General features: G+C 54.1%; 3 protein-coding genes across 8 annotated transcripts; 1 reads left to right on the top strand and 2 right to left on the bottom strand.

The window, feature by feature from the left end:
* Positions 1-6336: 6336 nt before the first annotated feature.
* Positions 6337-14155, bottom strand: BORCS8 (BLOC-1 related complex subunit 8). Of its 2 annotated transcripts, none has more exons than XM_079770760.1 (6): positions 14016-14155; positions 10956-11068; positions 10421-10485; positions 8397-8504; positions 6968-7042; positions 6337-6611 (listed from the first exon to the last, which is right to left on the bottom strand). In XM_079770760.1, the coding sequence occupies exons 1-5, from the start codon at positions 14050-14052 to the stop codon at positions 7009-7011; spliced, it is 357 nt and encodes a 118-aa protein (XP_079626886.1). In that variant the 5' UTR covers positions 14053-14155; the 3' UTR covers positions 6337-6611; positions 6968-7008. The 2 variants fall into 2 exon arrangements, with proteins under 2 accessions (XP_079626886.1, XP_079626887.1); XM_079770761.1 differs by having other exon boundaries at positions 6337-6607.
* RFXANK (regulatory factor X associated ankyrin containing protein) lies at positions 14120-19322 on the top strand. Of its 5 annotated transcripts, none has more exons than XM_079770754.1 (10): positions 14120-14217; positions 14836-14975; positions 15462-15669; positions 16328-16408; positions 16545-16610; positions 16795-16949; positions 17108-17233; positions 17643-17709; positions 18060-18140; positions 19098-19322. In XM_079770754.1, the coding sequence occupies exons 3-10, from the start codon at positions 15483-15485 to the stop codon at positions 19166-19168; spliced, it is 834 nt and encodes a 277-aa protein (XP_079626880.1). In that variant the 5' UTR covers positions 14120-14217; positions 14836-14975; positions 15462-15482; the 3' UTR covers positions 19169-19322. The 5 variants fall into 5 exon arrangements, with proteins under 5 accessions (XP_079626880.1, XP_079626879.1, XP_079626882.1 ...); XM_079770753.1 differs by having other exon boundaries at positions 14132-14257; XM_079770755.1 differs by lacking the exon at positions 14120-14217 and having other exon boundaries at positions 14753-14975; positions 16849-16949.
* NR2C2AP (nuclear receptor 2C2 associated protein) lies at positions 18795-20804 on the bottom strand. Its single transcript, XM_079770759.1, has 5 exons — positions 20417-20804; positions 20146-20236; positions 19867-19972; positions 19717-19784; positions 18795-19493 (listed from the first exon to the last, which is right to left on the bottom strand). Exons 1-5 carry the CDS (start codon positions 20452-20454, stop codon positions 19377-19379), a joined length of 420 nt encoding a protein of 139 aa, XP_079626885.1. The 5' UTR covers positions 20455-20804; the 3' UTR covers positions 18795-19376.
* Positions 20805-21069: the final 265 nt, after the last annotated feature.

The raw sequence follows: 21069 nt of genomic DNA, 5'->3' as shown, positions 1-21069 counted from the left end.
GTCGCAGGGGTGGCCCCGGAGCTCAGAGAGGGTCAGCAGCCTGTCTGAGGCCATGCAGAGAGCTGGAGCGCCTGGCTTTTGCTCTCTCAGAGGGCTGGGGGTGGGGGCATCTTGTGCTCCAGCCTTTCTCTGAAGTGCCTGCGTGTCTGTACCTGGCCTCAGTCTTCCCACCTGCAAAGTGGGAATTTCAGACCAGATAGTCAGCTTCCAGCTCTAGAAATTTCATTCCCTGGAAGCCAAGATTCACTCCTCAGCTCAGACGGGTGGTGGGAGGCAGGCACGGGACAGGAGAGAGAGGGGCTGACTTCAAACCCCACACACCAATCCTTCCAAGTCTAAATACTTTTGTGAACCTAGTTCCTTCGCCCCCAAAGAGTTCTTGTACCCAGACGCCAAAGGTCCAGATATTCCCCAATGAGGATTTTTCGGTCAGGCTAGGCAGAAGGCCTCAGCTATTTCTATAAATCTGTTTTTTTTGTGTGTTTTTTTAATTGATTTCAGAGAGGAAGGGAGAGGGAGAGAGAGCTAGGAACATCAATGATGAGAGAGAATCATTGATCGGCTGCCTCCTGCATGCACCCCACTGAGGATCGAGCCCACAACCCGGGCATGTGCCCTGCCGGGAATCTAACCGTGACCTCCTGGTTCATAGGTCGACGCTCAATCACTGAACTACCACAGCCTGGCATATTTCTGACTTCTCAGGTGTATAGCTGAGGACTGGGGGTGGCCAGGGACCCCAGTCACTGACCAACATCTGCAGCTCGGGACTCTGAGAAAGGTGGGAAGGGGAACCATGACCATGAAAGTAATAGCCACCAGTTTGTCACGTGTGCACTATTATTCCTGTACCCATGTACCAGAGGGGGACACTGAGGGGCAGGGAAGGCGGTAGCCCCCCTTCAAGGCAGCTGTGATGCACCACCCCAGGGCTCTGTACCCACCACATGGGTACTCTGTGAGTCCAACAGAGGCCCCACGTTTGTTGCATGAGGCAAAGACACCATGGCGCAGGTGAGGGTCATAGCAGTCACAGGCACACAGAGATGGTCATGCCACATGTGGGTCTGGGGCCATGACACATGAAGGTACATGTACAGCAGGAAGGCACGGGGTTATGCACAGGAGCCTCAAGGGTACGAAAAGGGGTGTGCTTCAGGAGAGGAGGACACTGCAGCCCACAGACCAGAAACAGCTCACAGACGCACACAGCAGGGGCTGTGGCATCACAACTTCGGACACACAATTCCTCCCCAACTGACATCAGAACCCTCAGACACACACCCCTTGGACACACCTCTCAGAAACGCAACCCTAGCACTCAACCCCTCTGACACAATCTGCCCCTTAGGCTCACACCCCTCAGATTCACACCCTTTGGACACACAACCCCTGAACTCACAATCCTAGGACTCACCTCTTAGACACACAACTTTCAAAGCACAGCAGCACACTCAGACCTCCAAACCCAGCCCAGCCCCGCCCAGCCCACAGATGACAATCAAAGGACACTGCACGAGCCTCGTGCAGTCAAGCCTCGTCCGGATGCCCCACGCACCTGCTCCGCCTGGACCCTCGGACGCGTGTGCACGGATCTGCAGCAGCGGCACAGAGTGACCAGCGTTCCGCGGCCACAGGTGCCTTCAGAGCCGGCGGCCCCGCCCCCGGGAGCTGATTGGGCGGGATGAAATATTTGCATAGAGGGCGGGCACTTGGGCATGGCCCCGCCTCGGAATTTCAAGGGGCGGGGTCTCAGACTAGAAGTGACACTGAAGATGCTTATAATGAGGGAGAGGGACGGGAAGGGGTTGGATCAGACCAGCCAGACTTTCCCCGCTCGCTCGCACTGGGCCCCCCTGACCCTACTGTGATCCTGACCCTAATTTGGACCGTCTCTGCCAGCCTCAATACAGAACTTCCTCCATCCTGGGTGAAATATAACTCTGCCCCTGATGGCCCCAGAGACTGAACCCTTCTCAAAGCCAACAACGACCCTTGATCTCACCCAAATGGAGGGACTGCAGAGTCACCTGTGTGACCCGCCCATCTACAGGAGAGTGACAGACCCCCTTGGCTGCTGGGTGCCTTCCTCCACTTCAAAGGTCAGCTGAAGGGGGCCTCCAAGACTGGGCACCGGCTCAGACCTCTAAACCCACATCTTCCCTGGGATCCTAGCACTGCCCAGCACAGGGCCAGGCCCAGAGGGGTGAGTGAATCAATGTGAAAAGAATTACAGGATGAAGATAAGGTTGGACTGGGTAATCCTGAAGACGCCCCCAGTCTGGAGGAGGCAGAGCAGCCACCACACCCTCCTCCAGCCCCGTGGGGGTTAGGATGTCAGGAAGCGCTTCCAGAAGAGGGGGCATTTTTGCTGGGCCTTGAAGCTGGAGTAGTAGTTTACGGGGAGAAGAGCTTTCCAAGAGGGAACAGCCCTTGTAAATGTGCAAAGGAGGAGTACAGTGTTTTTTGCTGGTGAGATAAGAAAGGTGAAGCCAGAGCAAGAGTAGATGGGATTGGGAGCCCAAGGAGAGGCTGAGAGATGGAGAGGAGGTGGTCAATTTAGGGCAAATGAAGTGGGGTGCAGGTGGGTTACATGGCTGCCTGGTGTCCACCTTCTCGGAAGACAACAGGAGATGGCTGCACCCCTGGACTCAGGGGTGAGCACATGGAGATATTATGTGGAGGACACTATAGCAGGGAACAGGCTTGTGCGTCTTCCCATGCCTCAGTTTACCCATCTGTGACATGAGAAGTTTGGAGCCCTAGCCTGGGCACATATTCCTCTTTGGACATAAAATCTAGGGTTCACACCGTGTCATAAGGTAGGAGACAAGGGTCCTGCCGCCCTACCCCTGCCACCACTGCCCCTCCGTGTCCAATGCCAGACACTCAGGTGTTCCGAGAACACACCAGGGCCCAGGCCAGTCTGGGGGCTTCTGCCTCAACTCCAAGGTGCAGAACAAGGCTTGGGGAGCGTGGAGGTGGCTGGGGAGCCCCAGGCCCCCCGAGGGCCACTCTGTTTACCTGCTGCGGCCTGCCATCTCTGATGCAACAGGCAGGCTCTGGTTACGTAAGGGCAGCAGCTGGAGCAGCTCTGGGAGCAGCTGGGCATGGCAGGAGGGGCGGGCTCGAGCTGAGTTGGCTGGGGCTGCCCCGTACACCCACCTGCCTCCTGCCCTCTCCCACCATTGAGGCTCCCTCCTGTGTTCCTGGCCCCATTTCATCTTCTGTCACTCACACCCTATTTCCTGTAACGGCCCTTCCCTTTTTCCCTTGCCCCTGTTCCTCTCCTATACTCTCCCCCACTGGCTGTGTCACTCTTTGTGGACCCCCGTCCCCCATTGGGACAGTCAAAACATTTTAATATGGTTATGTATATACGTATATATATTGGTTTCAGAGAGGAAGGGAGAGGAGAGAGAGAGATAGTAACATCAGTGATGAGAGAGGATCATTGACGGGCTGCCTCCTTCTCAGCCCCTACTAGGGATTAAGCCTGTAAATTGGGCATGTGCCCTTGACCAGAATCGAACTCAGGACCTTTCAGTCTGCAGGCCAACGCTCTATCCACTGAGCCAAACCAGCCAGGGTGGGACAGTCAAAAATTTTGACCTCAGTCTTTTCAGATGATGGGACACCTTAGTTGCTGGAATAAGATGTTGGAGGATAGAGGGGTGGGTTGGGGGTAGAAGGGGGTGGAAAGGGCCAGAGATGAGGGATCTGAAAAGGGGTTCTGAAGATGGGGAGGACAGGGGTGGGGGGGTGGTGAGGTGGAAAAGCTGCTTCCCCCAAGTCCCTTTTTCCAGATCCTCTCCCACGTGGCAGCAGGGCAAGGCTGTGGAGGAGTCTCCACGGCAAGGACCGTGTGGTCTGGCAGATAGACCCTCAGGTTAAAGAACCCTGGTCCCCATCCAGCTCCAATGTCCTCTCACTGTGTGACTTCAAGCCGGTCACTTCACCCTTTTGAGCTTGTTTGTTCATATGAAAAGTGGGGACAATAGCAGCCCCTCCTTCTTGGGGAGAACCTTTTAAGGCTTACCTTCCCACTCCTCCAAAAGCGTTCTATATCCCCCTCTCCCCCCAATTTGGGATTCTTCCACCCCCATTCCTCCTTCCGTCCAGCGCTGACCCAGCGGTTTTGGGATATACGTCCAGCTCTGTCTCCCCAGCCTCGGGGTTCCTCGGGGCCAGGCCCAGTATGTAACAGCACCAAAGGGTGTCTCCATGGGTTTCTAACACAACTGGAGAGCCCGGGAGAGGGTATGAGTGGTGGAGGGGCATGGGGACCAAGTTTGGGGCACCCAGAGGCCTCATGAGGAATATGGCAAGGCTAGGAAGGGACTTCCCAGGGGCAGGACCCTTAGAGCAGGGCTGAAATAAAACCATGATTTGGACCAGGCGATAAGGACTAAAAACCAAACTCAAGTCTGATTCCTGCCTTGACCACTGCACACCAACCTGGGGCATTGCTGCCTTCCTGGGCCTTTTATCCCACCTGCAGATCTGAAGGAGCCTCGGGTGAGGCGGGAGTGGGCTGGGTGGAGAAGCCACACTTCGTCACCAGGGCTGGGATCCCTTCCAGATCACCCTCATGGGTGCTAAACTCCTGCCCCAAGGCAGGGGGAGCTCACTGCCTCTCTCCCAGCTGTCCACCTATCTCTGGGGCTCTGCTAGAAGCAAGTCCTACTGAGCAGGAATGCCGCAGCAGAAGGAGGGAAGATCAGGAGCGCTTGGGGGCAGGTGCGGGATCCTGCTGAGTAGTCCAGCCTCAAGGAGCCTTAGTTCGCTCTCTGAAAAATGGAATTGAGGATGTACGGAGGCGGGGGGGGAGGGGGGGGGGAGGGGGGAGGAGGTGTAAGGGCGGGGGGGGCGGCAAGGGGTAAGGGTCACAATGCCCGCACTGCAATCAGCCAGGAATGAGGAAAATGACCTTTTAGAGGCCGAGTGCCCAGCCAAGCCTTTGCCTCTTGCGCCCCCTGGCGGCCAGCTGTTAAGGGGCGTTCGTGGGTGTAAAAGGCGAAGCGGCCATGTAAATAAGATGCAAATTACCAGTCCCCACTCCTTCCCTGTGGGCCTTTGGACTCCGTGTGACGGATCTGACAGCCCAGAATCCTGCACAGACCTCTTTGTGAGGCCTATTAGTCTCTGGCTAAGGTTGTGTCCTGGGGCTGTGGGTGGCGGGGAACCCTGGAAAGGTCTGGGGCACCCCACACCTGTCTCCTACTACCTCACAGCGCCCTTGGGATATGTGCAGTTACCTCATTTAGCGTCCTTTCTTGCTGGCCTGTCTTGCTCACCAGGGCATCCCCTGGGCCAGCAGGGCCTGGTGCACAGAGAACAGTCAATATTTGCTGGATAAATGATTGCATGGTGGACAGGTAGAAGGAGGGACAGACAATTAGAGGTACTTTCAGAGCAGGCAAGAGTGATGCTGTGGGGGCCACACACTAGTCAGGGCCTCAATGGGTTGGACCTGAGGTCCTCCTTCCCCTCAAACTGAGCTGGGGTGGTGGGGAGGCAGAATAGCAGCCTAGAGGCCTCCTAATACACTCTAGGAGGGGAGAGAGGACCGACTCCCATTTCCTGGCAGTGGGAGGTGGTACTTCCTAGACACCTCCTGTGTCCTTAAACCCTCCTCCACAGCCCTGACACCAACCAGGACCCTCTGTTTCTCCCCTAGGTTGCCCCTGGCCCTTGCCACCCTTCTCTCCCAGCCACCCACAGTGCCAAGGGAAATATGGAGGGTCCTCCCAGAGCAGTGGGCCTGATGTATCTTCCTGATACATTTTGCTGGACACTGTTGACACAGCTGGCCTTGGAGGTGTACAGACTATGGGTCATGACCTCCTAAGCCTAGAATTCGAAGAGATCAGTATAGGCTCTGCAGTTAGCGGAAAGACTTAAAGCAATTTTGGCAAATACAGTAATTTAGGGATTAGTGTCAGGCACAGCTGGATTCAGGGTCCCAGGGTGACTTCTCCATCTGGCCTACACCTGGGGTGGGTGTTTCTGCTTGAGGCAGAATGCCGGCCAGGCAAGCAAGTACACGAATGTCCACCTCAGCTGTAGAAAAGGTCCAGTCCAGCCTTCCTTGTCCAGATGGAGAAAGGGAGGCCAGAGAGGGTCAGTTCTAGGCCCCGTCACAGAGCATGTCAGAGGCAAGGCTGGGGCCAAACCAGGCAGAGGTCTGGTCTCCTCTAGCTGTGTGGCCTTGCACAAGTCACACCACCTCTGCGCTTCTTTTCCCACCTGTATTTGAGGGTGACACCTACCTTATAGGGCTGTCCGAGGATGAAAGATGACCATTACAAAGCCCTCAGCACAGTGTAATCAATAGGGATTAACACGGTGGCAGTTATTGGTCCAAGGAAACATGGCTGATGCGGGGTAGGAATCCCCGGGCAGCAAAGCCTTGTCTCGGGACATTACGGCTGGCCTGGGGGTTATGGGCAGGAGCGGGAAAACTGCCACCTACGGCACCTGATGAGTCACTTCCAAGAAGATAAAGGCAGAGACCGGAGAGGGGGAGGGACTTGCTCAGGGTCACACAGCAGGTCAGTGGTGGAGCGAGGAGTCCAGAGTTGGGTGGTAATCGCCATGCCGGGCTCTGTCTGAGAGAAGGTACGTAAGTAAAGCAAGCAGCTGGCATGTGGCAGGCAGGGAAATATGGGATCCACTCTGTTTAGGAGGGGACCTTGGGATCAGGATAGGGCCTATGACCTGAATAAGGGCAAGAAGATGGCAGAGGGAGCATGAGGGAGCTGGGCTGGCAATGACCCTGAGCAGGAGAGGGCACCCTGCATCCTCCCCCCCCCAACCCCCCCTGACCAAACCATCCTACAAGGCCCGTGTCACACAGCATGTCAGAGGCAAGAGGTTAGATGGCAGATCCCTTCTTGGACAACAAAAGGGTGAGTTAGTTCAGAGCACGGAACACAGGAGGCTCCTGGCCCCACTCAGCACTGACCTGGTTGGAGGGGCCAAAGCACCTCCAAGTCGCTTCTGGGATCAGGCCGAGGAGGGGGCGGGCAACTCCTCGGGGCTGGAATAAAACATGTGCAGTATCCGTGAGACCAAAGTCAGAGGCCAGTGGGCCTGCTCAGCTAGGCTGCACTGTGCATAGGGTCACCCTCCCAAGACCCCTGGCCTGAGCCTTCAGGGCATCCTTGGTAAAAATGGGACCAGCCACCTACTTCAGAGGTCATGGCTGGGACTCATGCATGTCTGGGAACTTCAAACCCACAGGGCTTCTAAGAGAGATGTTAGCAGCAGCTTGGGGCTTTCAGAAAAGCACTTTGCATTTTCACAGCAGCAGGGACAAGCAGGGCATTTGAGAGCACTTGGAAAACCACGAGTTCAAAGGAAAAGCTCTAGCTTTCTGAGGCCCTACTGAGTGCAGGGCGCTGTGCAAGGCACTTTACAGAGTCAACTCTAGTGACCGCTGTCACCAATAGCAGCAGAACAGCAAACCCAGGTAAACCCTAGCATGCTACCTCAGAAGGATGGCTGCACACCCGTTTTACACATTCACAGGGCTTTTGTTTGAATGATTCTCATGTTTCAGTTGTCCGACACAGCAACACAGAGGTTTGAAGGTTTTTTTCTAAATATCTGATGGGGGACAGGCAGGCCAGAACCCCAAACTACGGGAGCCAGATACATCTCAAGGTAGAATTATGGCTTACAGCATGTGTATGTGTGTTCAAACGCATATTTATTAAGTTATGAAAAACAAAAAGAACTCCTTCCCCAAAAACTCTCTCCCCGGTGTGCAAGGACTGTAAGTGCTTTTCATTTTTATGCCATCTGTCCTCAGCTAAAGCCTCCTCCCGCTCTGGGCAGCCTCCCTGCTGGCTGCCTACCTCCCTGACCCCATCTCCCCCGCCCTCACCTGCTCCAGCCACACCCGTCCTCTAGATGTTCCTCCAACACACCTAGTTCCCCAGCCCCAGGGCCTTTGTCCTTACCACTGCCCTGCCCGCAACATCATCCCCAGTCATTTCTGTCAGCAAATCTTTCAGGCCTCCGCTCCCACGTCCTCTGCCTCATCAGAGAGGCCCGATATTTCCTTTGCACGTTTCTGAAGTGCTCTGGTCTGTACCGTGTGTACCTGGTTGCTGTGTGTCTCCCTGTGAAACCATAGCATACCTGTCCTGGTCACCTCTGTCCCCAGCACCCAGCCCAGGACCAGGCACACAGCAGAGCTCAGGATCTGGGTACTGAGTGACTGAACTCTCCTGCCACAGACACCAAAGGACAAGAGGAAGCCAGCAGGCATTGTGAGATGAGGAAAGGAAGCTGTCCAAGGAGCGATGGCGGCAGTTCCTGGCTGAGTAGCGGAGGTCCTTCTGGCAAGGAGGCGGAGAACAGCAGGGGCGGGTGGTCCTGGGAGCTACCTGTGGCTCTGGGTGGCATTCATGTGGTCCCGGATGCTGATGGCCTGTTTGAGGAGACCCTCCACACTGCGGAAGTAGACGCTGCTGTCGACAAGGTTCTTCACGGCACTATAATGGGAAGACAGACCCAGTAGGCACCACCCTGCCGCACCCACCAACTGGAGCTCAGCAGGTACCTGGGGGACTCTGTGGGCCTCCTGAGGGCTCATCAGGAGCTCAAAGTTTAGATTTCCCTGCCAAGACACGAGGGGCCTTGCGAATGCCAGAAATTCACCTGTGCAACATCTGCAGTAAAAAGTGTCCTATTGTGTGGTTTTATTTTGTTTGTTGTTAATCCTCACCTGAGAATATATTTTCCATTGATATTTAGAGAGAGTGGAAGGGTGAGAAGGAGGGGGGAAAGAGAGAGAGAGAGAAAGAGAGAGGGAGAAAGATGGATGTGAGAGAGACCCATCGATCAGTTAGTTGCCTCCTATACACATGGAGACCAGGGCTGGGGATTGAACCCACAACCCAGATACGTGTCCTTGTCCAGTATTATTCACAATAGCTAAAACACGGAAGCAACCCAGCCCTGGCCAGTATACTCAATTGGTTGGAGCATCATCCCACCCGTTACCTGAAGGGTCATGGGTTTGATTCTTGATGGGGGCACATGCCCAGGTTTCAGGGTTCAGTTCCCAGTTGAGAGGCAACCAATCAATGTGCTTTTCAAATTGGTGTTTCTCTCTCTCCCTTCCTCTCTCTAAAATCAATTAATATATCCTCAGGTAAAGATTTTAAAAAAGAAAAACAACAACCCTGGCCATTTTGCTCAGTGGTTAGAGCGTCAGCCTGTGGACCCAAATGTCACAGGCTCAATTCCTGGTCAAGGGCATGTACCTCGGTTACAGATTCCATCTCCAGTCTCCGTTGGGGTGAGTGTGGGAGGTAACCAGTCGTTGTGTCTCACATCGATGTTTCTTTAGCTCTCTTTCTTTCTCTGTCTCTCTCTCCTCTCTCCCTTCCACTCTCTCTCTAAAAATCAATGGAAAAAATATCCTCTGGTGAGGAGTAAAAACAAAACAAAAAAAACTAGGAACTAGGGGAGGGTGGTGGTATGGGGGAGAGCTTAACCAAAGAACTTGTATGCATGCATATAAACCTAACCAATGGACATAGACACCAGGAGGGTGAGGGCATGAGTGGGGGGGGGGGGCGGGCAATGGGGGGATAAGGACATATGTATGTAATACCTTAATCAATAAAGAAAAAAAAAAGGCAACAGAAAAACAAACAAACAACAAACCATGGAAGCAACCCAAATGCCCACTGACAAATGAATGGATAAACAAAACTTGGAATTTTACTCCGCCTTAAAGAGGAAGAAAATTCCAACATATACTATAACACGGATGAGCCTTGAGGACATTACTCTAAATCAAGCATGTCAAACTCGCCGCCGGCCATGAGTTTGACATGTTTGCTCTAAATGAAGGAAGACAGACACAAAAAGACCAATACTCTATGATTCCATTCATGTGAGGTCCCTAGAGTAGTCAAATTAGAGAAACAGAAAACAGAACGGTGGGTGCCAGGGGCTGGGGGAGCAGGGATGGGAGTTAGTGTTTAATGGAAACAGAGTTTCAGCTGTGCAAGATGAAAAGTTCTGGAGATGGATGGTGATGGTTGTATAACAATGTGAATGTACTTAACGCCACTGAACTAGTACGTAGAAGTGGTTAAGATGACAAATTTTATGTTTCCCCAACCTTGTTACACCCTCCTATGATAGATGGGGCGGGGTCAGAGCTGGGAAGAAGCCTGCCCGAGGCACACAAAGGTTGAGCAAATAGCGGGAAGCACAGGCCTAGGCTAGAACCTGCTGTGTGGCCAGGGAAATTGACCCACATGCCTCCCCCCTCAGGTGGGCTTGGCAAGACAGGGCTCACCAGGGAGCTGGCTGAGATGCTCCTGAATGCCCAGGCGGTGACCCCCAATGCACAGCGAGGTGATGCTGGCAATGGGGAGGCTGAGGTGCTCACCTACAGGCGTACTCCACTGTGTAGATGGCTCCCTGGCTCTGCTCCTCCCACCGTTGCATGTCGGCCTGTGGGGGTTGTGGGTGGGGGGCTGTTAGGCAGGGGGAGGCTGCCACCTCTATCATCCCAGCTCTCTGGGATGGAGCACCCGATCACCATGGCTGCAGAGACTGGCCTACTCCCGCCCCCAACCTTTCTTCCTCCAACTCTTCCCTCACGAGTCCAGGCTTTCTGTGGACACCTAGCTACAATGTCTTTGCATCAACTGTTCCCTCTCCCTGGCATGCTCTTCCCTCTAGTCTTCACACAGCTGCCTCCTTCTCACCATACAGGTCACAACTGATCTAGGCCTGCTGCCTCTTCTTCCAAATCTGCCCCACATCTGTCCACCCACAGCCCCAACCTGGCTCAGTGACCACAGGCCTCCTTGCTTGTGTTCCAGCCTTGACTCATCCCAAGAGCCCCTGCTCCACCAGCAGGCCCCAGCTCACCATGTGCAGGCCCCGCAGGGGCTGGTGGCAGGGGTCATGGGGCTCACCTTATGCTGGGCCAGCTCTGGCAGAGAGCGGCGCACATGCTCCTGGAGCCGGTAGAGGGCCACAGATGGCTCATTGGCCAGGACGTAGACGCTCTCAGTGAACTTGTCTGTGACTGGTTCCAGAATTGACAGTGGAAGGTGGCAAAATAAGGGAAAAGGGTGCACAGACACAAAGAAACAAAGCATAAGACTCCTGATTGCTCAACCTGAGTCCAGCCAGAGCAGTGAGGCGTCTCTGGTGTCCCCTCCAGCAGCTGGGTTGGGTCACCGGTGGCCCAGGTGAGAGGTTGAAGGACATGGTCACAGATGGCCTCATTCAAATTATCAATGCATCCAGTGAACTCCTGATCTTTCCCCTCCCAATTCTACTTGTAGTGGACACTGCTGCTGCCCACTTGGATCTCCTCGAATTCCTTTTACCCCAGTGAATAAATCTGAGATTCCTCCTAGAAGGATTCACTGGTTACTGGATCTGTAAGTGCCTGAAAGTTTATTTATATCCCTGGGTGGCCCTCAGCCATGACAGACCATTGAGGGGTATGAAAAGTCTGTGCCCCTTGCTGTGTGCTGGGACAATTGGGAGGTGTGACTCACTCCCCTAAAACCTCCTTGCCAAATCAGGCTGAGACCAACCTCTGAGGGGTTTTACCTGAGGTTGCTCTTTGCTCAGCCGCCTCCCCAGCCCTGTTCTGTTCCCCCCTAGTCTGTGGGGCTCTCCTGGTAAGTTAATTACACACAAATCCTCATCCCAGGGTCTGCATTCCCAGTCAGCTGGTCATCCATGAGGAGATCTTCTGGTTCTGACACAAAACAAAGCCCAACCTCACCCATGCTTATCACTGCACTGACCCCACTGGTCCAGGTATGGCCACTTCCCACCTGCATGCCAGACTCAACCCCTCCTGCCAACAGTCCCATATGCACACAACAGATGGAGTGAACTCCTAACGAACACATCAGATATGACCCTCCCTTGCTTGGAAGCCTCCCATGGCTCCCATCAGCCAGAGAATAAAATCCGCTTTCCTCACCATGGCCCCTAAGGTCCTGTGTGTTCTGCCTGCTGCTGACTTCCCTGCCCTCTGTGCCTTCTGCCTGGGCACAATGCCTCCTGGCTGTTACTTGGACACTCCCAGCACTGTCCAAAAGAACTTTCTGAGATGACTGAAAGGGTTTATAATCTATACTGTCCAATGAGGTAGCCACTACTGGGCACCTGAAATGTGACTGTGATCAGAAACTGATTTTTTAATTTTAATTCATTTAAATACCCATAAATACTGTGACCAGTAGCTACTGTATTACAGCAAAGCTCTGAACACTTTGCCACCTCAGGGCCTTTGCCTGTGCTGTTCCTGCCACTGACACTACCCCTCCCCCCACCACCACCCCCACCCCCAGCTTCATCCCTCATGTCTCAGCTGAAATGTCACCTCCTGGGCAAAGCCTTCCCTAATCACCAAGAATAAACACATGTCCCTCATTCTCAACCTCAGCACCTTGTTCATTTCTCTCATACTTAAATTCTTGTTTTTTACTAAGTTACCTATTTATAGGAAAAGTTAATTAAAGCTTGGATTTGTGAGGACTGGGGCTTCTCTGAGCCTCAGTTCCTCATTTGTAAAAATGCAATGATAACAGTACCCACTCTCAAGGTTTGCTACAGAGATGATCCTATGCTACTGCCCAGGGCAGTGTGATTGGCAAGAGAGAGAACCCTGGCATGTCTGGGAATCAAAGGAGGTCATGCCAAAACCGGTTTGGCTCAGTGGATAGAGCGTCGGCCTTCGGACTCAAGGGTCCCAGGTTCGATTCCGGTCAAGGGCATGTACCTTGGTTGCGGGCACATCCCCAGTAGGGGGTGTGCAAGAGGCAGCTGATCGATGTTTCTCTCTCATCAATGTTTCTAACTCTCTATCCCTCTCTCTTCCTCTCTGTAAAAAATCAATAAAATATATTTTTTAAAAAAGGAGGTCGTGCATTAAGTCTGTCCAGTGTGAATTAGTCCAGCTGACCAGCCCAGCCTGCCACCTCCAAACTGTATAGTTATAGAAACTTCTACCCTCTTAGGCCTCCTCCTTTAGAAAATGAGCATGTACTAGCTTACAGCTGTGTTCTTACAAAAGCGGTGGAATTAAATGTACTTGTGCCTTCTAACTAATTAGAAATAACATGTGCCCAGTCGGTGTGGCTCTGTGTTGAGCCTTGACCTATGAATCAGGAGATCATGATTCAATTCCTGGTGAGGGCACATGCCCAGGTTTTGGTCTTGATCCCCAGGGTAGGAGGTATGCTGGAGACAGCGGATCAATGATTCTCTTATCAGTGATGTTTCTTTATTTTTTTAAAAAAATTTTTTTTTATTGATTTCAGAGAGGAAGGGAGAGGGAAAGAGAGATAGAAACATCAATGATGAGAGAGAACCATTGATCAGTTACCTCATGCATGCCCCACGCTGAAGATGGGCCCGCAATCCTGGCATGTGCCCTGACCGGAATCGAATCCTGACTTCCTGATCGACGCTCAACCACTGAGCCAGGCCGGCTGGGCATCAGTGATGTTTCTATCTCTCTCACCTCTCCCTTCCTCTCCGAAATCAATAAAAAAAAATTAAAAAAAAAGACAATGTGTGTGATAAAATAACAAGAGACTTCATAATTTAGAAAGTTTATGGCATTTTGTGATTTGTAACTATGTGATTATAAATATATGGTAAGTCAATGCAAACACACACAAATCCGTAACTATAAGGCAACAATACGCACGACTGCCACGCCCCAAGCTTTCTTCCAGTGCATTACAAATATCAGTTCATCGAGTTCTCACAAGCCTATGAAGGGAGGGAGGAGGACTATACTCCCCATTTTACAGATGACAAAACCGAGGCACGGGGACTTTCTAAAGGTTTCAAAACTAGTCAGAGGCCGAACCAGGATTCAATGGCAGTTCAATCTCTGCCCCTCCCGCTCCCTCGCCGTCTTTGCCCCCACCCGCAACCCCTGTCAAGATGCCCCTCCGCGAGTTCCTGGGCTCTTCCTACAGCCCGGCGCCTCGCATTACCTTTCTTCCCCTTGAGCTGCATCTCCGGTTCCTCCATAGCGACAGAGGCCCGTTAAACCTGAAAACCGGAACCGGAAGTCTGGAGGTGGTGACAGCTCCCTAAACCTTCCCCTGCGAAACCGCACTTGGCCCTGCCACTATTCCAGTACCCATTGGCCTGCCCTCTCCGTTCCTCCGTCTCTACCTAACCCGGAGAGGGGCCGTGAGTGAGAGACTGGGGAAGGGGGCACACCGGGAGGCAGGTGAGGAGGGGGCTAGGACCCCATGAAGCTCCAGGAGGGACACTATGGAAGGGAAGAACCCCCTTTTCCAGGGGCGGATGAATTGGGGAACGCTCTACACACCGCTCACTTCGGACCGTAGTAACGGCCTCTTTGCACCTCACTGCCATCAAATCCCTGCACATGTTTATGCGCCCCCAAGACCCAGAGGGAGCATTGTTGTGGACCGGGACGATAATGGAGTCGCCCCTTTAAATCCTGGACGCCCCGCCTGCTTCCTCCCCCTGGCCCTCGAGGGAGAAAGCCCCGCCTGCCCGCCCCAAACTGGGGCCGATTGGCTTCGAACAGGCGCAGTGAGATCCACCGAGCCTTCTGAGGCTCCGCCCACTTCTCTGACCCCGCGGGACTAGAAGGCGCAGGAGCAATTGCACTGCTCGGCTCCAGCGGAAACCACGCCCCTCCAATCCTTAAAGGGCCAGAAGCAGCTCCTACTGCTCCTGCCCTTCCGCACTTTTGGGGGGGCAGGGTGCGCAGGCGCAGTGGGGGGCCTCTGGGGTTGGGGTAGTGGTCGAGTATCAAGTTGCTTTCTGTCCCGGCAGAAGAAGCCAGAGCGCTGACCATCCAGGCTCCAGCTTGCTTCCCGCTACATCATTTGGAGAGGAAAAGTTTGTGAATTTGGCCTCCAAGTTTTGGGGGATCCGGGCTTGCGGCGAGGGGTGACCGAGAAGGTTCGTGGAAGGTGAGTGAACCTCCTGGATCGGCTTGGAGGGACGGGTGGAATGGAACCAATTACATCTTTGTTGATCCCTCCGTCATTCCGGGGACCACCCTCCAAAAAAATAACCACAGCGAACATTTATTAAGCTCTGCCGGTTTCAGGCCCCCTGCTTAGCTATGTACAGATATGACTTATTTTAGACCTCATTTCCACGTCTTATTAATTTGGATACAAGTTCAGAGTAGGTAAGGCGTGTGCCCAAGTTCTCACAGCCTATAAGTGGAAGAATTCCAACCCAGATAGTTGACCCCAGAGCCAGGACTTTTAAGCAATGACTGTTGGATGTGTCCTGGTGGTGGTGGAGAGTGGGCCTGAAAAGGAATTGGACTGGATTTAATTTCCCTGCTGAGCCTGAGTTTATCCACCCTCACTGTGCAAGGCCAGTTATGCAGCTGGTACCTAACTTCATAAGAATTGTTCATAAGTATTGTCATCTCTCCCCTTTAGGTGCCTCCATTAGCTCCCCACATGGAGCCCACCCAGCCTTCAGAGGACCTCAGCCTGACCCAGCAGCCTCCCACCCCAGAATTTGGGGAACCTGAAGACTCCAGGGATGAGGCCCCGGATGGCTCAGACACAGTGGTGCTCAGTCTCTTCCCCTGCACCCCAGAGCCTGGGAACCCTGAACCAGATGCTGGCGCCTCTTCACCTCAGGGTAGGTACTGCCCTGGGCTCCAGCCTCTGGGATGCAAGGACTGTGGCATGTCAGGCCCTAGATGGAGCCTCTGTTTTACGTCTCACCACCTAGGGCATACATGTCTTCCTGCTCCACCCAGCAAGGGATTGCTTGTTTGTTTTTATTATGGTAAAATCCACATAACATAGAAGTTACCATTTTAACCAGAATTGCATATAATTTAGTGGCAGTAAGTACATTCACAGTGGTGGGTAACCCCAACCTCTGTCTGTAATTCTAGAACATTTCCATCACTCAAAAGGACCTAGGTCATGACTTCCACACAGCAGCAGGACCCTAGAGCTGCCAGTCTGTCAGGAGACCTGATGGCCTTGCCCCATACCTTATTTAAATCTCTGATGACAGGCAGGGCCCAGGACCCCACTCAGGGTACTCTGAGAGCTGCCTTTTCTGATGAGCAACAATCTCCAAATTCTTCAGGTTTTCAGGAGATGACCCATTGATGTCTATGGGCCATCCCCAGATTGGCCAGTGGATCCTATAGCTTCCAGCTTCTCGGGGCTCAGCTCCAGTAGCATCCGTGGAGTGGAAGAGAGAGTCATGCAGTGTCTTTGGTAGCTCTAAACCCCCAGGGTCTAGCTTGAAGCCCCAGAACCCTTTCTCTCTCTTCCACCAGGCAACTCCCTAAAGCACTCCACGACCCTCACCAACCGGCAGCGGGGGAATGAGGTCTCGGCCCTGCCGGCCACCCTGGACTGTGAGTGGCCCCTGTCCTTAACGGGGAGCGGGGAGGGGGGATGGCAGGGCTGAGAGGAGCAACTTGGGACAGAAGCTAAACTGAGGCACAGAGCAAGGATGGGACAGGTGAGGACACTGCCTCTCTCTGGCCCCAGCCCTGTCCATCCACCAGCTTGCAGCCCAGGGAGAGCTGAGCCAGCTGAAGGAGCATCTGAGGAAAGGTGTGTGTCTACACCCATGTGCTTGTCTGACCTTGTGTGCTGGTGTGTGCATGGGTGCTGTTGTGACCTGTGAGTGTCCATGCGTGCCTGTGTCCATGCTTGTGTACAAGCGTGGCCACTTGTGTGTATCCACATGTGTCCCCCCATCTGACCCCAGCTGCCCACCCGCTCCCCGCTCCCACAGCTTTGGGGAGAGTGGGCAGGGGTGCAGCCCAGTGGTACCACCCCCTCCTGCCAGGCGACAACCTCATCAACAAGCCGGACGAGCGTGGCTTCACCCCCCTCATCTGGGCCTCAGCCTTCGGAGAGATAGAGACCGTCCGATTCTTGCTTGAGTGGGTGCGTCCCTGCCCAGCTGGGGACTTCCAGGGACTTGAGGGCGGCCAAGTCTCAGCTGATTCTGCCAGTGCCATGTCTTTAGATGTGGCTGCCATGGGGACACAGGATTCCAGGGGATCTCCCACTCCTCCCATCACCATTTTCTCTGCTCCCCCCAGGGTGCCGACCCCCACATCCTGGCCAAGGAGCGGGAGAGCGCCCTATCACTGGCCAGCACAGGTGGCTACACAGACATCGTGGGGCTGCTGCTCGAGCGTGATGTGGACATCAACATTTACGACTGGGTGAGGCACCACATGCCGGCCCTGGGCTCCTTGCAGGGTACCAGGCCTGCTCTGGATGCTAAGAACACAAGACAGCCTCCTCCCCAAGCCTCACAGATCTCCTAGGTTTGGTGGGACGGGAGGGAGGGAGGAGCCAATATAGAAACACTCAGCTGAGATGTAGTGAATAATGCTGTGATGGCAGTCACATAGGCAGCTGGCGATCTGCATAGCCAAGGGAGGTCAGGGAGGGCTACCTGGAAGAGGGACATCTAAGTTAACCCCCTAAGGAGAAGCTAGACCTACCAGGTGACAAGAGAAGGAACAAAACAAAAAAAGAGAGAGAGAGAAGGACCCACATTAAATTGGAGGGTGCTGGGTGGTATGAGAATCCAGTAAAGGTAGTGCTGGTTGCCCCTGCCCCTGACAGAATGGAGGGACGCCACTGCTCTATGCCGTGCGTGGGAACCATGTGAAGTGCGTGGAGGCCTTGCTGGGTGAGTGGGAGTAGAGGCTGACCGTGGGGGCCCAAGAGCCCTAGCTGGCACTGCAGGAATCCTGAGGGCCAGGGAGGGGTCAGCGCTGCTTGAACAGATCTTGCCTGCTTTTCTCAAAGGACTGATCAGGGGGCAGGAGGTGGTGGGACACCACAGGGGTCTGGTCTCAGGGACCCTGGAGGTGGGAGTTCTGTTGGCCACATTCTCAAGAGAGCTCAGTCTCTTGTCCAAGGCCACATGGGCAACCAACAGACCTGGGGCTTCGTCTTTGGGGGTCACTGGATCTCCAGAGTCCCAGGCCCCATTCTGGACTCCCAGTCCTCCCCTGCAGCACCTGCTCTGCTTTGTAGCCCGAGGAGCTGATCTCACCACTGAAGCTGACTCTGGCTACACCCCAATGGATCTCGCTGTGGCTCTGGGATACCGGAAAGGTCAGCCTGAGACACATGGGGAAGTGACAGGGTGCTGTAGGTGGGGTGACCAGAGAGGGTACATGGGGCATACCTCTTGGATACTGGCAACAAGAGTGTTCACATTATAAACATTGAGGGCCACTGTGTACCTGGCTTGGGCATGTGCTAGGCCTAGTTCTCAGGGGGCTCCCTATGATTTAGAGGTGGAGGTCAATGTGTGTCAGTGACTGAGGTCATGATGGCGGACACTCAGGCACTGAGAGGCCCAAAGGAGGCCCTGGCCCCACCTCAGGATGGATGGGGGTCACAATGGGCTTCCTGGGGACCCAGGGGGAGGGAGGATGGTCCAGGCTGGAGGAACATCTCATGCAGAGGCCTGGCAGGGTGAGGACACCCAGAGGGAGGGAGCCGGCCACAGTGCACAGGGCCTTGGAGGCCACTCTCTGAGGCAGGAAGTGGGTATAAGTAGAGACCCCAGTTTGACTCCTCACTTCTCCATTTGCTTCCCCACCCATGAAATGGGGTGATCCTAACAGAACCAACCCCTGGGGTCATGGGGGCGGGATTGATGGTTTGGGAAATATCCCCTCCTTTCTCCAAGGAGTCTTCCATTTGGGACAAATCAATCTTCATAGCCCTTCTTGTCCTTTCATACATATAACAATTCACCGATTTTGTTTTGTAAGGAATATTTTTATAACTCTGAAATGCCTCCAAAAAACATTTTTATAAACTTAGGGGAATCTGAGGTTCCTGGGATAGGGGCCTCAGTCTTCCCAACTGTGCCCTGGGAGGGGTGTGGATGTACCTATGTATGAAATCCACGTCCCAGTGTGGGAAGGCCCCTGTTCGTCCTGAGGGAAGGGTGTAGTTCTCAAGGTAGTAACCCCTGGGGAAGGGAGGGTGCAGGTGGGCGTGTTTATCTGCAGCCCCAGTTCCATTCATGGCCCACCTTTTCCTTGTCCTGTTTTCCAGTGCAACAGGTGATCGAGAACCACATCCTCAAACTCTTCCAGAATAACCTGGTGCCCGATGATCCTGAGTGAAGGACAACCTACCCCACAGGGACTCAGACACTCAGGGAACAAAACGGTCGACCCAGAGTTGGGGGAATCCAGAACTGGCTTCAAAGGCAGCTCCCGGACAGATGGTGGGAGAGATCTTCCCAGCAGAAATCAATAAACCTGTGCAGAACTTGCAGGACTGAGCTGTGCTTCATGAAGGTCTCCTGGAGGAGGCGGCTGCCCAGCGGCCTCACACCTTCTCCCCCAGCACTCTCAGGTGGTAGATGACCACACGGCCAAAAAAGTCAGTGGGGTCCTCAAATGTTACCTTTAGCTGGTCCACTTCAGCAGCCGGTACAGGAAAGGTGTGAGCATAGCAGTCAAGGGAAACAGCTTATCGTTTAACTGTCTGCAACCCCTACCCAGTCCGGGTCAGACAGGCTGTAGGTCCCTGAGACACAGAACAATTACCATCAGCCCGTTTCACAGATGAACTAATGCAGGCCAAGAGGCCACTTGCTGGAGGCCACACACAGCGGGCAGCTTTGAGAGGCACAGACCACCCCCACCCAGAGGCCAGGGTAGGATATCTGAATGGAGTTGTTGTCTTCAGGGTAGAAGTCCACAATCTTATTGAGAGCCTCACTCCTCTGAGAACCTGCAGCAGGGAAAGAGGCAGACGGTGAGGCCAGGGAGTCCCCTCCGACCCCTTCTCCCACTCTTCCAGGGCTTTCCAGTACCTTCTAGGCAGCCCCGGCGACTGGAGAAACCCCCCTGGAACTGGATCTGCAGCTGGGAGACACGGATTCGCTGGGGAAACTCTAGTATCACCCACTGGGAGGGGCCCTGGAAGCAGACAGGGAAACTGAGGCCCACAGTTAATTCAGGCTCAAAGCAGTGCTATTCTCTCTCTCTGTCTCTCTCTGTCTCTGTCTCTCTCTCTCTCTTGTTGGGGGCAGGATTTCTCAAGGCACCGTGGACCCCTGAATCTAATTCACATAAGGGGTGTAGGAGCTCACCTGGTCTGAGTTCCAGCACGTCTCCTCGTCCTGGTCGAACAGGTGCTTCTTTCCAAACTGCCGGGTGTTGCGATTCAGAACCGAACTCACCCTGGAGGCACCAGAATCAGGGCGAGGAGAGGGGCTGAATCCAGCACTGAGGGCCCAGCCCCCACCGGTCCACCCCTCCTCGCCACCGGCTTCACAAACCCCACGCTCTAGCCAAAGAGAGTTCCACCCCAAGCTGAGGAAGGTACCACTCCTGCCCGCCCCCACCTCCTGAGGCCCTCACCTGCTCACGGTGTCTGCACAAACCAAAGAGTGGGTCATTTTAGCTCCACAGGACCTCAGGGTTCAGAGTTGGGCTCAGCACGGGTTCGAATCCCGGCGCCAGCACAGCCACAATAGCGAGATCTAGTCCACGCCTCTGAGTTGGAACGTCCTCGCCTGCAGCACTGGACCAGAACCGTCACCACCCCACCCTTTCCAGCCCTAAATGTCGCCTTGATCACCCCCTTGCCGGAAAAATTGGGGATTTTGCCAATGACCTGAGGCCAGGTGTCCTGTGGGTTTTGGGGGCGGTCGCTCCGGCCCCGAGGCTGTTTCTTTGGGGAAAAAAGAACCAAAAATCTAGACCCCGGAACCGCGCGGAGACCGCGCAGAAGCAATGAGGCTTCGGCGCGGCGTCATCGTTCCCAGGGCGGGGTTTGACTTGAGCCCCGCCCCTGAGTGCCCGCCTCTTAAAGGGCTCGCGCCCAGTGATTAGGTTAAGGCGGGCACCTAAAAACAACTGTCCACGGTTTGTGGGACGCTGTCCTTTGGTGCCCGCAGGTATAGAGCACTGGTTTTGGAAATCGATAAACTTCTTATAATGATGTGATTCTATCTGGGGAAGTCTGCCAAATCCATTTCCTAACTGCTAATGCAACCTGGAAACCCATGTAC

Source organism: Cnephaeus nilssonii (assembly GCF_951640355.1).
Source record: "Cnephaeus nilssonii genome assembly, chromosome: 5".
Classification (NCBI taxonomy): Eukaryota; Metazoa; Chordata; class Mammalia; order Chiroptera; family Vespertilionidae; genus Cnephaeus; species Cnephaeus nilssonii.
Note: the sequence above shows the minus strand (reverse complement) of the source record. Positions and strands in the feature narration are given on the sequence as shown.

Coding starts and splice junctions, on each gene's coding strand:
- BORCS8 (XM_079770760.1), bottom strand. CDS start 14,052: ATGGAGGAACCGGAGATGCAGCTCAAGGGGAAGAAAG. Junction 10,486..10,955: donor CAGAGCTGGCCCAGCATAAG/GTGAGCCCCATG, acceptor CAACCCCCACAG/GCCGACATGCAACGGTGGGA. Junction 8,505..10,420: donor ACAGTGGAGTACGCCTGTAG/GTGAGCACCTCA, acceptor TTCCCATTATAG/TGCCGTGAAGAACCTTGTCG.
- RFXANK (XM_079770754.1), top strand. CDS start 15,483: ATGGAGCCCACCCAGCCTTCAGAGGACCTCAGCCTGACCCAGCAGCCT. Junction 17,234..17,642: donor ACATCAACATTTACGACTGG/GTGAGGCACCAC, acceptor TGCCCCTGACAG/AATGGAGGGACGCCACTGCT. Junction 18,141..19,097: donor GGCTCTGGGATACCGGAAAG/GTCAGCCTGAGA, acceptor CCTGTTTTCCAG/TGCAACAGGTGATCGAGAAC.
- NR2C2AP (XM_079770759.1), bottom strand. CDS start 20,454: ATGACCCACTCTTTGGTTTGTGCAGACACCGTGAGCAG. Junction 20,237..20,416: donor TGTGCAGACACCGTGAGCAG/GTGAGGGCCTCA, acceptor TGGTGCCTCCAG/GGTGAGTTCGGTTCTGAATC. Junction 19,785..19,866: donor TCGCCGGGGCTGCCTAGAAG/GTACTGGAAAGC, acceptor TCCCTGCTGCAG/GTTCTCAGAGGAGTGAGGCT.